At 42.7% G+C, this 14,591-nt stretch overlaps 1 protein-coding gene across 1 annotated transcript in view; it reads right to left on the bottom strand.

The window, feature by feature from the left end:
- polr1a (RNA polymerase I subunit A) overlaps nucleotides 1–14,591 on the bottom strand; it is a 149,576-nt gene that overhangs the window by 53,153 nt on the left and 81,832 nt on the right. Inside the window, exons 25-27 of the mRNA XM_068029319.1 lie at nucleotides 13,551–13,718; nucleotides 7,451–7,586; nucleotides 2,562–2,719 (exon numbers count right to left, since the gene is read on the bottom strand). Of these exons, the coding sequence (XP_067885420.1) occupies nucleotides 2,562–2,719; nucleotides 7,451–7,586; nucleotides 13,551–13,718 (462 nt within the window). The remainder of the gene's footprint in view (nucleotides 1–2,561; nucleotides 2,720–7,450; nucleotides 7,587–13,550; nucleotides 13,719–14,591) is intronic.

Raw genomic sequence — 14,591 nt, 5'->3', positions numbered from 1 at the left:
ACAGCCTTCCAGACTGAACATTGAGTTCAATAATTTCAGAGCATGACTGGTCCCTTTTTTATTATTTTATTTTATCATATTTCACCATGTGCCTGCCTTAAACTGGGTTTTTCATGTTTATGCTTTTAGTTAGGCCTCTTCATTATTCTGTCATTAACACTCTCTGCACTCATGCTTTAGTTTAGAGATACAGCACTGAAACAGGCCCTTTGGCCCACCGAGTCTGTGCCGACCATCAACCACCCATTAATATTAATGCTACACTAATCCCATATTCCTACCACATCCCCACCTGTCCCTATATTTACCTACCACCTACCTACACTAGGGGCAATTGCTAATGGCCAATTTACCTATCAACCTGCAAGTCTTTGGCATGTGGGAGGAAACCGGAGCACCCGGAGGAAACCCACGCAAACACAGGGAGAACTTGCAAACTCCACACAGGCAGTACCCAGAATTGAACCCGGGTCACTGGAGCTGTGAGGCTGCGGTGCTAACCACTGCGCGGCCTTTGTCTTTCACCACACACTCTTAGCACACGCTCTTTGCCCATCACCTCCTTGTCAGTTAATCTCTCCGGCCCTCTGTCCTATCACACACTTCCCTTTTGTTCTCTTCACCCTCCATCCCCGCTTTACTTGCTTAAAACCTATTACATTTCTAACCTTTGCCAGTTCTGATGAAAGGTCAAAGGCCTGAAATGTTAACTCTGCTTCTCTCTCCACAGATGCTGCCAGACCTGCTGAGTATTTCCAGCACTTCCTGTTTTATTTACCAGAACCCACTATTGTCTGTCCTTAAGCTAATATTTTTTATCCAGTTGGACAATGACCCTCCTATTCCATGATCCTCAATTTTGTTAACTAGCCTTTTATGTGGTACTTTATCAAATGCTTTCTTAAAATCCACATAGACAACATTCACCGCATTCCCTTCACCAACCTTCTCTGTTACTTCATCAAAAAATTCAATTAGATTAGTAAAGCATGATCTGCCTTTTACAAATCCCTGCTAGCTATTCTTAATTAACTTAAACCTCTCCAAGTGCCTTTTGAGACTTTTTTCCCTGATTATTGTTTCTAAAACTTTACCCACCAGAGATGTTAAACTAACTGGCCTGCAGTTGCTAGGACTGTCCTTACATCCTTTCCTGAATAAGGGTGTCACATTTGCCACTCTCCAATCCTGTGGCACCTCCCCTGTATCTGGGGAAGATTAGAAGATTATGCCAAGGCCTTCCATTATCTCCACCCTCAATTCCTTGACCAACCTGGGATGCAAGCCATCCAGACCAAGTGACTTATCTACCCTAAGTATAGCCAGCCTTTCCAATACCTCTTCACTCAATTTTTATCCTATCCATTTCCTCTATTCTCTCCGATTCTACTGGTATTTTGTCACAATCCTCTTTCTTACTAAACACCGATACAAACTTACTCTAGCCTCGCCCTGTGCCTCTACGCATATATTACCCTTTTTGTCCCTAATAGGCCCCACTCCACCTCTTATAGCCCGTTTACCATTTTTAACCAGATGATGATTTTTGGGTTTCCTTTTATGTTGACTGCCATTCCATTCTCATATTCCCTGCAAGTTGTATTTTCCTCTTCAACTCTCCTATCAACTTATTGTGTATGGCCTGGTCCTCAGTTGAAGAATTCACCTAACATGCTTCATCCATCCTCTTCATATATTTATATCTATATATAGATATAAATATATGAAGAGGATGGATGAAGCATCTACATGATTGCATGTTCTCACAAACTCTACATGAACCTTAATTTTCTGTAAAGACATATATATATATATATGTCTTTACAGAAAATTAAGATTCATGTAGATAATTCTGTCGCAGAGCCAGCATCAGAACAAAGGGCCGTGGAAAACTGGGAATGTTTTCCCTCCAAAAGTCTGCGAATGCTGGTTCAAAACTAAAATGGTTGGTTTTTGTAAGGTCAGGGTGTCAAGGGATATTGATAAACAACAAGTGAATAGAGATAAGGTACAGATCAGCCATGATCTGATTGAATGGCACAACATGGGGGAGGCGGTGGCGTACTGGTATTGTCACTGGACTAGCAACCCAGAGACCCAGATATTGCCTCTGGGGACATGGGTTTGAATCCCACCACAGCAGAAGGTGGAATTTGAATTCAATTAATAAATCTAGAATTTAAAGCTAGTCTAATGATGGCCATGAAACCATTGTCAACTGTTGTAAAAACCCATCTGGTTCACTAATGTCCTTTAGGGAAGGAAATCTGCTGTCCTTACCTGGTCTGGCCTACATGTGACTTCAGATCCACAGCAATGTGGTTGACTCTTACATGCCCTTGAAATGGCCTAGCAAGCCACTCAGCTCAAGGGCAATTAGGGATGGGCAATAAATGCTGGCCTAGTCAGCGAAGCCCACATCCCATGAAAGAATAATAATTTTAAAAAACATCGTCAAAAAGGGGGGTCAGGCAGTGGATGGCCTGTTCCTGTTGCTATGATACAGTATGAGTAATGGCCAGATCCTGTGCTGACATTTTTATGATTATATAACTCATTACCTGGTTTCCATGTAGTGCAATAAGTCATCGGGTGTCAAACATTTCTCTTGTCGATACAGTTTGTAATCCAGAAAATAAAATTTTACTTGGTAAATTCTGAACTTCTCCAGTTTGCTTTGAATCTGGAAAGAATCCTTCACATCGATTTTGTGCAATACCTGAAATTTATTTTTAAAAACTCCATATTAAAAGAAATGTCACAAAATGTAAAATAACAAATTCCAATTTCTACAATATGCAGTTTCAAAATTCTATTGCAAGCACTGAAATAGTTTGATTTGACCTTGAATGCAGGGAATGGCTACAGTTAAACAGAGAGCAAAAAAATCGGATAGAGGACAGATCAGTCTATAATGTGTATAGATTACTCAGTACAGAAAAAAATCTGTATTTCCCACAAACGTAGAAATATAATTGAGGCAAAATTTGTAGTTTCAGAGTTTGTGAGAACATGCAATCATTGGGCAAATAAGAGAGGCGTTGTTTTGTAATTTTTAACCGTGTTTCACCCAAACACTTGCACTCCGTTTGTTTAGTTAGATTTTATTGATTTAAAGAAATGTCCCATTTGCGATTTTGGGCAGAGCTAGCTTTTTCTTTTATCTTAAGATAAGAGCAAAATACTGCAGATGCTGCAACTCTGAAATGACAACAGAAAGTGCCCGAAATACTCAGCAGGTCTGGCAGCATCTGTGTAAAGAGAAACAGAGTTAATGTTTCAGGTCTGCGACCCTTCAACAGAAGAAGCAAAAGTTAGAAATGTAACAGTCTTTGAGTAAGAGAAAGAAGAGGGGGAAAAAGGACAAGGAGGAACGGGGGGGGGGGGGGGGGGAAGGAGATTAAATGACAGGTGTCATGGAACAGAATGCAAATGGAGTGCTAAATAGTTGTAGTGAAAGACAGAGCACAAGTCCAGAGAGATTGCTAATGGCAGAATAATGAACAGCTCTGTATGAAAGCAAAAGCATGAAAAATAAGTTAGAGACTAGCACATGGTTAAAAATATATATATTAAAAAAAAATGGGGCTCATGGTCTGAAATTATTGAACTCAATATTGAGACCAGGAGGCTGTAGAGTGCCTATTCGGAAGATGAGGTGCTGTTCCTTGAGCTTGTGTTGATGTTCACTAGAACACTACAGCAGGCAGAGGACAGAAGCGTGGAAATGTGGGCATGGGAACAAGGTGGAGAATTAAAACGGCAACCAACCAGAAGCTTGGGGTTATGCTTACGGACCGAACGAAGGTGTTCTGCAAAGCGGTTACCCAATCTGCGTTTGGTCTCCCCAATATAGAGGAGACCGCACTGTGAGCAGTGAATACAGCATACTAAATTGAAAGAAGTAATTCGCTGCTTCACCTGAAAGGGGTGTGTGGGGCCTTGGATGGTGAGGAGAGAGAAGGTAAAAGGGCAGGTATTACACTTCCTGTGACTGCATGGGAGGTGCCATGGGAAAAGGAAGAGGTGTCGGGATGATGGAGGAGTGGACCAGAGTGTTGCAGAGGGAACAGTCCCTTCAGAATGCTGACAGGGGACGGGAGGGGAAGATGTATTTGGTGGTGGCATCACGCTGGAGGTGGCAGAAATAGTGGAGATGATCCTTTGGATGTGGAGGCTGGTGGGGTGGAAAGTGAGGACAAGGGGAACCCTGTCACAGTTCTGGGAGGAAGGGGAAGAGGTGAGGGCAGAAGTGCGGGAAATGGGTTGGACACGGTCAAGGGCTCTGTCAACCATAGTGCGGGGGAATCCTCGGTTGAGGAAAAATGAAGACATATCAAAAGTGCTGTTGTGGAAGGTTGCATCATTGGAACAGATGCGTCGGAGATGGAGAAATTGGGAGAATAGAATGGAACTCTTACAGGAGGCAGGGCGTGAGGAAGTGTAGTCAAAGGCAGCCATGGGAGTTGGTGGGCTTATAATAAATACTAGTGGACAATCTATCCCGAGAGATGGAGACAGAGAAGTCGAGGAAGGGAAGCTAAGTATCAGAGATAGACCATGTAAAGGTGAGAGAAGGGTGGAAATTGGAAGCAAAGTTGATGAAGTTTATCCAGCTTTCTTTTATCTTTGTTGTGATATGTTCACATAGACATTTTTAGGAACTTGTTGTACATTTTTGCCTCATGGCGTTTGCAACAGTAGTATGTTAAATGCTACGTTTATCCTGTTTTTTGGCCCAAGGTAGAGTTTGGCACTCTAGCAAAACCACAACACCTTAGAAGGCTTATACCATTTGTCAAGAGGATTAGACAGCAAAGCTACAGATTAGTGCCAGATAACAAACAACTGGCATCTTCTATTTTGAAAGCCCCTATAATGAAGAGAGGAAAATAAAAACAACAAAAATGTCAGCAAAGCTAAGAGAAATCCAACCCCATTTCCTTCCTCAACAGCAGAGGCCAACTTTAGTATAACATTCAACAAAGATTTTTTTTTCTTCTGCTCCCTCAACGCTGACCCTGTATAGTAAGGCAATCATTTGATTATTTTGCTGTGGGATCCACATATGGCCCAAGAACAGCCCTTATGCCTGCTTCGTGCAGGCATACAGACTGTAGGCTGTAAAAGGAGCATATCTGGTAGGATTTCCAAGTAAGCCCAAGAACACCATCACCCCGCATCCCCAACATGCTCTCAAACTGATGTCCCTTTCTCCATGGCTGCTCCCAAGGGGTAGAAAAGCTTTGGAGATGGGTTTGACCCCAACTTGGTAGGAGAAATGCCATAACACTTAAATGTGTCACCAAATTGTAGTCATATTGAATACTGTGAAAGGAAGTTAATGCTATTTTAACCATGAAGGCTGATTAAAAAAAATTCTTCAACTGAGACAGAAGACAAGCCATCTAGACCACAGGCCAGCAGATGGCTCCTTGAGGGGTATGCGAGTATGCCCTGCCTTGGCGAGATCTGGGAGCTACCCTATTGTTAGCAAAGCCCAAAAGTAGGGAGTAAACATGTGATCTGGGTTGTCTCAATGCAAGTGCTTCACTGATGTGGAGGTCAAGCATACCAACGGGTCTGTAAGAAATGACTGGGACTGGAAGGACTGTATTCTTCCAACACAGGTGTGACTCAGATTGGTCAATACAATTGAACAAATTTCTTTGAAAATTAAAGATATATAAAAGAGGCTTCCTGACACTAAAATTCTATCAGTTCTCAGTCTTCTTCAGTTTTCAGTCCTTAGTTTAGTGCTCGTTCCTTTGGTCGTACTAGGTCTAGCATATGTAGAAGGGTGTCTTAGAAAAATGAGAAAGTACATCTCTGACAGAGAAGTTAAGATTGTATGGTTATAACAGACAAATACAGGCTGATGACAGTTCAATGGACAAGTTTCCCTGAAATCAAGGGAAGTGAGATTTAGTCCAGCTAAAGCTACCAGTGTAGATGATGAATTTACCGAGGAACAGAGGATCAAGGAGAATTACGATGATGCAACTGAACTTAACCTCTTATTTATTTTGTCAACTAATTGTATCTACCCAGTAGTTTCATTCTGCTTTGATTCTAAAGTTAATAAACAATTGTTAGTTCATGACTTTATTGTCTGACGACGACTTTGATCATTGGAAAGAAAACTTTGCAATTTTTTCACTCAGAGCTGATCCTGACGGGACTCGAGTAGCATAAAGGCTAATATAATCCGAACTGGTTGATGGAAGCATGTTCAGCAAGCTAAATTTGTGCATCATTAACTGTTGGGGATAAAGTGGTTTTTGTCCCCATGTAGAAGCTTGGTTTTATAATGAATGCTCTTACCAGGACTAAAGATGCCTGGGGTTATAATCTCAGCAGTCGCTCTTGTCCAGCAAATGCCACCTGCTGTAGCTTGGAAGAATCCAGTACTGTAGAGATTCAAAGCTGTGGTCGCAATGCCTCTGGCAGGGCCATCCCCATTATAGAACTTACCTGCCGCATCAGGGATATGGCATATTTCCACAATTGCCTCACTTGCGGATGCGAGGAAAGGACAGGCATATTGAGATGAATGACCTCCATCAGTGCTCCAATTTTTGATTGTACTGAAGTGTGTTGGTGGCAAAAACAGACCTCCTCAGACATAACTAGATAGGTCTGTATGCAGACCGGTTAATGTGCATGCAGCAAATGCCAACTCTCTGCCTTGCCTCAGATCTTCTCCTCCCTCCTCCAAAATCAACAACTTATATTATATAACACCTTCAATACAAGAAAATGTTCCAAGGCGCTTCACAGGGGTTGGACACTTACCCACATAAGGAAATATTGGGGAAAATGACCAAAAGCTTGGTCAAAGAGGTAGATTTTAAGGTGTGTCTTGAAGGAGGAAAGCATGGTAGAGAGGCGGAGAGGTTTGGGGAGGGAATTTATGAACTTAGATCCTGGGCAGCTGAAGGCACGGCCACCAATGGTTGAGCGAATGAGATTGGGGTTGCTCAAGAGCTCAGAACTAGACTACCAAATAACAAGGTACAAACAATGGAATACCCACCTTCAAAATTTTAATTATGACAACTCGCTGTGTCAGGCAGCATATACAATTAAAATAATACAACCAAACTGGGAGAACAACTACAGCAGCAAAACAAAGTTCTGCAGCCAATAATGTCACTGCCCTCTCTTTAAAAAATGCAATTTCCCAATGGGTTTGGGGGACCTTCAATACAGCAGCTCTTAAAAGCAGAGCCTTGCCACAGAATGACAATGTGACAGGAAACTGGCCTAATGTCTGCTCACCCGAATGTGATCCTTACCCCCATTCCACCTATGGCACACACCATATCACATAATCAGCCCCAGTATTTAATATTAATATTTAATGCGACCCCTATAACATGAGAAATACATCAGTCTATAAAATAAAAGTTGTATCTTTTCCACCTTCTACATGAAAAAACCTGCCTACCTCTGCCAAACACACCCTCGTGAGCTGCTTTTTCAGTTTTTTAACCTTCTTCACTGCTTTCTTTGTGTTCAACACAGGAATGCTCATCATTGGAGTTTTAATGTTAGAACTTGCCACCATTAGAATTTCACGCAACCTTTTTGAAAAGAAAAACTAGTCACATTACGTTGAACTAGTCATGTGTAACAGTGCTAATTGGTTTATTTTGTGCATTTCTATCAATAGATTAACAGGAGAGAGAAAAAAAACACACACTTAAGGTTAAAGCACTTTAGACTTGTTACAATACTCTCAGCTCATCATTACACATTCATTCTACTCCTTAAGAAATAGTAAGGAATGATCCACAATGCAGTGCTTTGGGGGGCGCGCAAGATTTAAATCTGGTGTGATAATAGGCACGCAGCTTATAAAGCATTGACAACATAAGAAATAGGAACAGGTATAGACCATATGGCTCCTCAAGCCTGCTCCATCATAAATGGCTGATCTTCTGCTTCCGCCTGCTCCCCATAATCCAGAAACCGAAAATCTGTCTATCTCGCCCATTTATTGGATGGGTAGCAGGCTGAAATTTCAAGGAAATTGGGAGGCTTAAGAAATAGGAGCAGGAATAGGCCTTTCGGCTCTTCAAGCTTGTTCTGCTATTCAATAAAATCATAGCTGATCTTCTACTTCAACTGCACCTTTGCGCATTATCCTCGTACCCCTTAATTCTCCGAGTACTCAAAATATATTACCATAGAAACATAGACCAAGGCCCTATATAATTGCAGTAGGACTTCTTTGCTCTTACACTGCAATCCCTTTCTAATAAAGACTAACATACCACTTGCTTTCCTAATTGCTTGCTGTACTTGCATGCTAACTTCAGTAAATAAATGTAACAAATAGTTTAAAAATAATTTAATCAATATCAACTTGTACCAGGTACCTCTGAATATCAACATTTCTGAAACTCTCAGCACTTAAGAATATTCTGCTTTTCTATTTTTCCCAAAGTGAATAACCTCACACTTCCCCATGATACGCCATCTGCCATGTTCTTGCCCACCCTTGTCCATATCCCTTTGCAGCCTCTTTGTGTCCTCCTCACAGCTTACTTTCCCACCTAGATTGGTATCTTTTAATACAAAGATCAGTACAGCACGGGAACAGGCCATTCGGTCCTCCAAACCTGCGCCGATCCTGATGCCTGCCTAAACTAAAAACCTTCTGCACTTCCGGGGTCCGTATCCCTCTATTCCCATCCTATTCATGTATTTGTCAAGATGCCTCTTAAACGTCTCTATGGTACCTGCTTCCACCACCTCCCCCGGCAACAAGTTCCAGGCACTCACCACCCCCTGTGTAAAGAACTTGCCTCGCACATCCCCTCTAAACTTTGCCCCTCGCACCTTAAACCTATGTCCCCTAGTAACTGACTCTTCCACCCTGGGAAAAAGCTTCTGACTATCCACTCTGTCCATGCCGCTCATAACTTTATAAACCTCTATCATGTCGCCCCTCCACCTCCATCGTTCCAGTGAAAACAATCCGAGTTTATCCAACCTCTCCTCATAGCTAATGCCCTCCAGACCAGACAACATCCTGGTAAACCTCTTCTGTACCCTCTCCAAAGCCTCCACGTCCTTCTGGTAGTGTGGCGACCAGAATTGCTCGCAATATTCTAAGTGTGGCCTAACTAAAGTTCTGTACAGCTGCCGCATGACTTGCCAATTTTTATACTCTATGCCCCGACCGATGAAGGCAAGCATGCCGTATGCCTTCTTGACTAACTTATCCACCTGCGTTGCCACTTTCAGTGACCTGTGGACCTGTACGCCCAGATCTCTCTGCCTGTCAATACTCCTAAGGGTTCTGCCATTTACTGTATACCTCCCACCTGCATTAGACCTTCCAAAATGCATTACCTCACATTTGTCCGGATTAAACTCCATCTGCCATTTCTCCGCCCAAGTCTCCAACCGATCTATATCCTGCTGTATCCTCTGACAATCCTTATCACTGTCCGCAACTCCACCAACCTTTGTGTCATCCGCAAACTTACTAATCAGATCAGCTACATTTTCCTCCAAATCATTTTTATATACTACAAACAGCACAGGTCCCAGCACTGATCCCTGCGGAACACCACTAATCACATCCCTCCATTCAGAAAAGCACCCTTCCACTGCTACCCTCTGTCTTCTATGACCGAGCCAGTTCTGTATCCATCTTGCCAGCTCCCCTCTGATCCCATGTGACTTCACCTTTTGTATCAGTCTGCCATGAGGGGCCTTGTCAAAGGCTTAACTGAAGTCCATATAGATAACATCCACTGCCCTTCCTTCATCAATCATCTTTGTCACTTCCTCAAAAAACTCAATCAAATTAGTGAGACACGACCTCCCCTTCATAAAACCATGCTGCCTCTCGCTAATAAGTCCATTTGTTTCCAAATGGGAGGAAATCCTGTCCCGAAGAATCCTCTCTAATAATTTCCCTACCACTGACGGAAGGCTCACCGGCCTATAATTTCCTGGATTATCCTTGCTACCCTTCTTAAACAAAGGAACAACATTGGCTATACAATATATGTTTATATTTATTTATATATTGTGTATTTGTATAGACCGAGGCCAAGAAAGGGAAGCATATGGAGGCAAAATATGAGGGAGAGAAGGCCTCCACTTGGGGCTATACTGCTGCTCTTCCAGCCTACTGCCACCTAGACGGTCCAGGTGAATGCAAAGATGCGTTATTAAGGATTTGGGCAACTAATATGTTGCCATTAAGTTGAGGAGATCTTGGTAATACCAGCACTGTTCTTGCTTGATGATAGCTTATATAAAATAATTTGAGGATCCAGTTATATGATAGGTGCCTTTTTGGCACCAGTTCTTGCTTGGAGAAACGTTGGGGACAGCAAAGTTGAGTTGTATTGCTGAGATTCCACATCATTCTGTAGTGAAGGAACGTTACGCTTTCCTAATGTTAGTTACTAGGTATCAGCGATAACATTCTAGCCTCTGAGTCAGAAGGTTGTGGGTTCAAGTCCCACTCCAGAGACTTGAGCACAAAATCTAGGCTGACATTCCAGTGCAGTACGGAGGGAGTGATGCTCTGTCAGAGGTACAATCTTTTATGTGAGACATTAATAGGAGCAGGATAGATGATATGGTCTCTTGAGCCTGCTCTGTCATTCAGTATAATCATGGCTGATCTTCTGCATCAACTCCACTTTCCAGCCTGCCCCCCATATCCCTAGATTCCCCAACAGACACAAAATCTCTCTATCTCAGTCTTAAATACACTCAGTTAAATTGAGGCCCTGTCTGCCCCCTCGAGGGCGTAAAAGATCCAATGGAACAATTTTGAAGAACAGGAGAATTCTGCCCTTGGATGATATTGTCATGATAGGCCCCCATCTGCCAAGAATGAGGCACATTAATTTTGTCATGAACATTGATTTTAAACTGTTACTGGAGCGAAATAAGGACTTGTTAAACAGATCAGCTGTGGCTGGAAAAGACACTTGCATATTAACAAATGGTGATTGGAAGGATAAAGAACCATTCCCTGACATATTCCACCCACAATGGACCTTGATCACCAAGTATTGTGTGTAAGAGGTGCATTCTAGATACTGCTGTAATCCAAGATGTGATCAGACCAGTTTGTCACATGACTAACCTGCTGGGCAAGCTTGCTTTCTGAATTGTACAAACAGTTTGAACTCAGAAAGTGTCTGTTTGCTCCTGGACTGAGAAGATCGCTCCTGCCTGCTCCCTTCTCTTTCTCACAAGCCTCTGAATCCACTGAAGACACATGAACCCCAAGAGAGAAAAGTCTCCCACCATGAACAAGGTTTAAGAAGAATACTGGACCCCAACGAAAAGCAAGATTTACCTACAATTGAGGACTCTACAGTGAGCTCGAAGAACCGTAACAAAAACTCTTCAGATATTGCCTCAAAAATTTCCACTTTATTTCTCTTCTGCTCTTTTCTGTCTCTATTTGCATGTATGTATCGCTTATGCATGCTAGCTTGGGCGCGCTATGTATCCGTAGGCGTTAACCAAATTAGAGTTTAAGTTTAATAAATTTCAATTTTTCTTCTTTAAACCTAAGAAAGCCTGTTTGTGCTGGTTTCTTTGCCTTATAATTGGAAAGCGGTGAACAAGGATTCACCAAGGAGGAGCTAAAAACACGGTGTGTTTAAAATTAAACCCTGTTACAGTAAGACCAAGTAAAGGCTGAGAGGGATCCGTAGACACCGTTTTCAGCTGGTTGTAACAATATTTATTCCTTAACAAGTACCACGAAAATAAATTATCATTGTTGTGGGATCTTGCTGTGCACAAATTGGCTGCTACATTTAAAGCAGAGGCTATACTTCAAAAGTACTTCATTGGCTGTAAAGCACTTTGGGATATCCTGAAGTTGTGAAAGGTGCTATATAAATGAAAGTCTGTCTTTCTTTCTTACTAGTTGATCAAAGTTTTCAAGATATTAAGGGGAACAGGTAAGGTAGATAGAGCGAAAATATTTCCGCTGGTTGGGGAGTCTAGGAATAGGGGGCAGTGTCTAAAAATTAAAGCTAGACCTTTCAGGAGTGAAATTAGGAAACAATCACCCATAGAGTCATCGGGAGATAGAGAGATACAGCACTGAAACAGGCCCTTCGGCCCACCGAGTCGGTGCCAACCAACAACCACCCATTTATACTAATCCTACGTTAATCCCATATTCCCCATCACATCCCCACCATTCTCCTACCACCTACTAGGAGCAATTTACAATGGCCAATTTACCTTTCAACCTGCAAGTCTTTGGCTGTGGGAGGAAACCGGAGCACCCGGCGGAAACCCATGCGGTCACAGGGAGAACTTGCAAACTCCGCACAGGCAGTAACCAGAACTGAACCCGGGTCACTGGAGCTGTGAAGCTGCGGTGCTAACCACTGCGCCACTTTAGGAAGGAGGTGAGGGTCCTTGAGAGGGTGCAGAGGAGATTTACCAGAATGGCCCCAGGTCTGGGGGATTTTAGCTACAAGGTTAGGTTGGAGAAGCTGGGGTTGTTGGAGCAAAGAAAACTGAGGGGAGATTTGATAGAGGTGTACAAGATTATGACAGGTTTGGATAGGGTAGGCAAAGAAAAACCATTCCCAATGGCTGATGGTACAAGGGCTAGGGGACACAAATTTAAGGTTTTGGGCAAGAGAAGCAGAGAAAATGTGAGGAAGGGCTTTTTCACACAGTGAGTGGTAATGACCTGGAACTTACTGCGTACCAGGGTGGTGGAAACAGAGACAATCAATGATTTCAAAAGGCACTTGAAGGAAATAAACCTGCAGGGTTATGGGGATAGAGTGGGGGGGAGGGATCTACGGTGATCCAGCATAGACTTGATGGGCCGATTGGCCATCTTCTGTGCTGTAAATGGCTCTATGATGAATGGTGTTTGAAAGGAAACTGGACTATAATCAGCTGGGCACATTGTTAGAGCATTTACTCGGTACCTGACCATCCTGCATCTATGCGGACAGCACTTATTGGATGCCCAAGATACAAAGTGTTCTCTCCCTCAAAATGGACATCCCTCATCTTATTTTCCCATATTCAGTCTGCCGTGGCTCAGTGGGCAGCAGAGTCACCCGAGTCAAAGTGGATGCAAGTCCCACTCTGGAGACTTGATCACAAGAATCTAGAACAACACTCCAGTGCAATACTGAGGGAGTGCAGAACTGTCTAAGCTGCCATTTTCAGATGGGACATTAAAACAAGACTCTGTCTACCCTCTCATGTAGATGCAGAAGGTCCCAAAGTACTAACTGAAGAGGAGCAGGGAAGTTCAACCCAGTGTCCTGGTCAACATTTATCCTTCAAACATCATCACTGAAACAGATAATCTGACCATTTACTTCATTGCTGTTTGTGGGATCTTGCTGAGCACAATTTCCTACGTTACAGTGACTACATTTCAAAAAAGAGCTTTGTTGATTGCAAGGTGCTTTGGAACATCCTGAAATTATGAAAGGCGTTACATGAGTGCAAGATTTTATTTCCTTGACTTGTTAGGTACAAAAAAACAAAGGGAAGCCATAATTCTCTCTTACCTAGGGATACCCAGAGTGACATTCATTTCTCCTCTGCCAGCAAAATGGAAAGTGTTCAATGTCATCTGTGTCGATGGCTCTCCAATACTTTGCGCTGCAAGGAGCCCAACAGCCTCTCCAGGCTCACACAGAGATCGCTGCCACTTCAGACACAGCAGCTCCTTTAAGCTAACAAAGGGAGAGGAAAGTCCAGTCAAGTTTTCAACGGACGATAATCCAGGAGGATTTTTCTCATCCTGCGTTTGGGGCAACCGGATGAGTCGGACACAGCAAATATAGGAAAATGTGGAAGGGAGAAGGACAGTCCTAAGCTAGCCCGCACAGTTGTCCCCATATTCGCTGTATGCAATAGGCCCGGATGCAAGAACAGGAAACTCCAGCACAATAAGTTTTATCTTATGTGTGCGACATGATTTAACTTGATATGGGCACAGCAAAATAATGTGGGATCTTGCTCAACACAATCAGTTACCACACTACCTACATTACAGTGACTACATTTCAAAAAAGAACTTAGAGAAACAGTTAACGTTTCAGGTCTGTGACCTTTCGTCAGAACTGATCAGTGAAGCTGGACTGTGCTTGCAGGCAGTGATGTTGGACTGCACGATCAATCAGTGAAGTTATACTGTGCATGTGGTCTCCACTAACAACAAAACCAAAATTCGCTAGCAATAAAATTGGGCTATGTTAGCAGTCAATGAAATGGCCGCAAATTGCCCATAAGTAACTGAGTACAGTGCTAGCAATGACAGCAAGCGATTACAAATTAGATACTAACAACTGTTCATTGTGTGATCAGATACCATAACAAACCACAGCCTGTGTCAAAAGTGACCTCAAGTAACTGCAAAATGCACGAATGGTGGGCGTAAACAACTATAGTCTTTGCTATCACTGACTATGATCAGGAACAGAACGTGTGGGACACCAGAGACTTCACAGCAATGGCCAGAACCTGTGAATCAGTGGGGTTCAGAGATAAATAATAATCACACAGAGTAATAAGAAAAAGCCACAAAATTCAGTCCATCAGCACCT

The sequence above is a fragment of the Heterodontus francisci genome, chromosome 1, assembly GCF_036365525.1.
Source record: "Heterodontus francisci isolate sHetFra1 chromosome 1, sHetFra1.hap1, whole genome shotgun sequence".
In the NCBI taxonomy this organism is placed as follows: domain Eukaryota; kingdom Metazoa; phylum Chordata; class Chondrichthyes; order Heterodontiformes; family Heterodontidae; genus Heterodontus; species Heterodontus francisci.
This window is presented reverse-complemented; position numbering and strand designations above follow the sequence as displayed.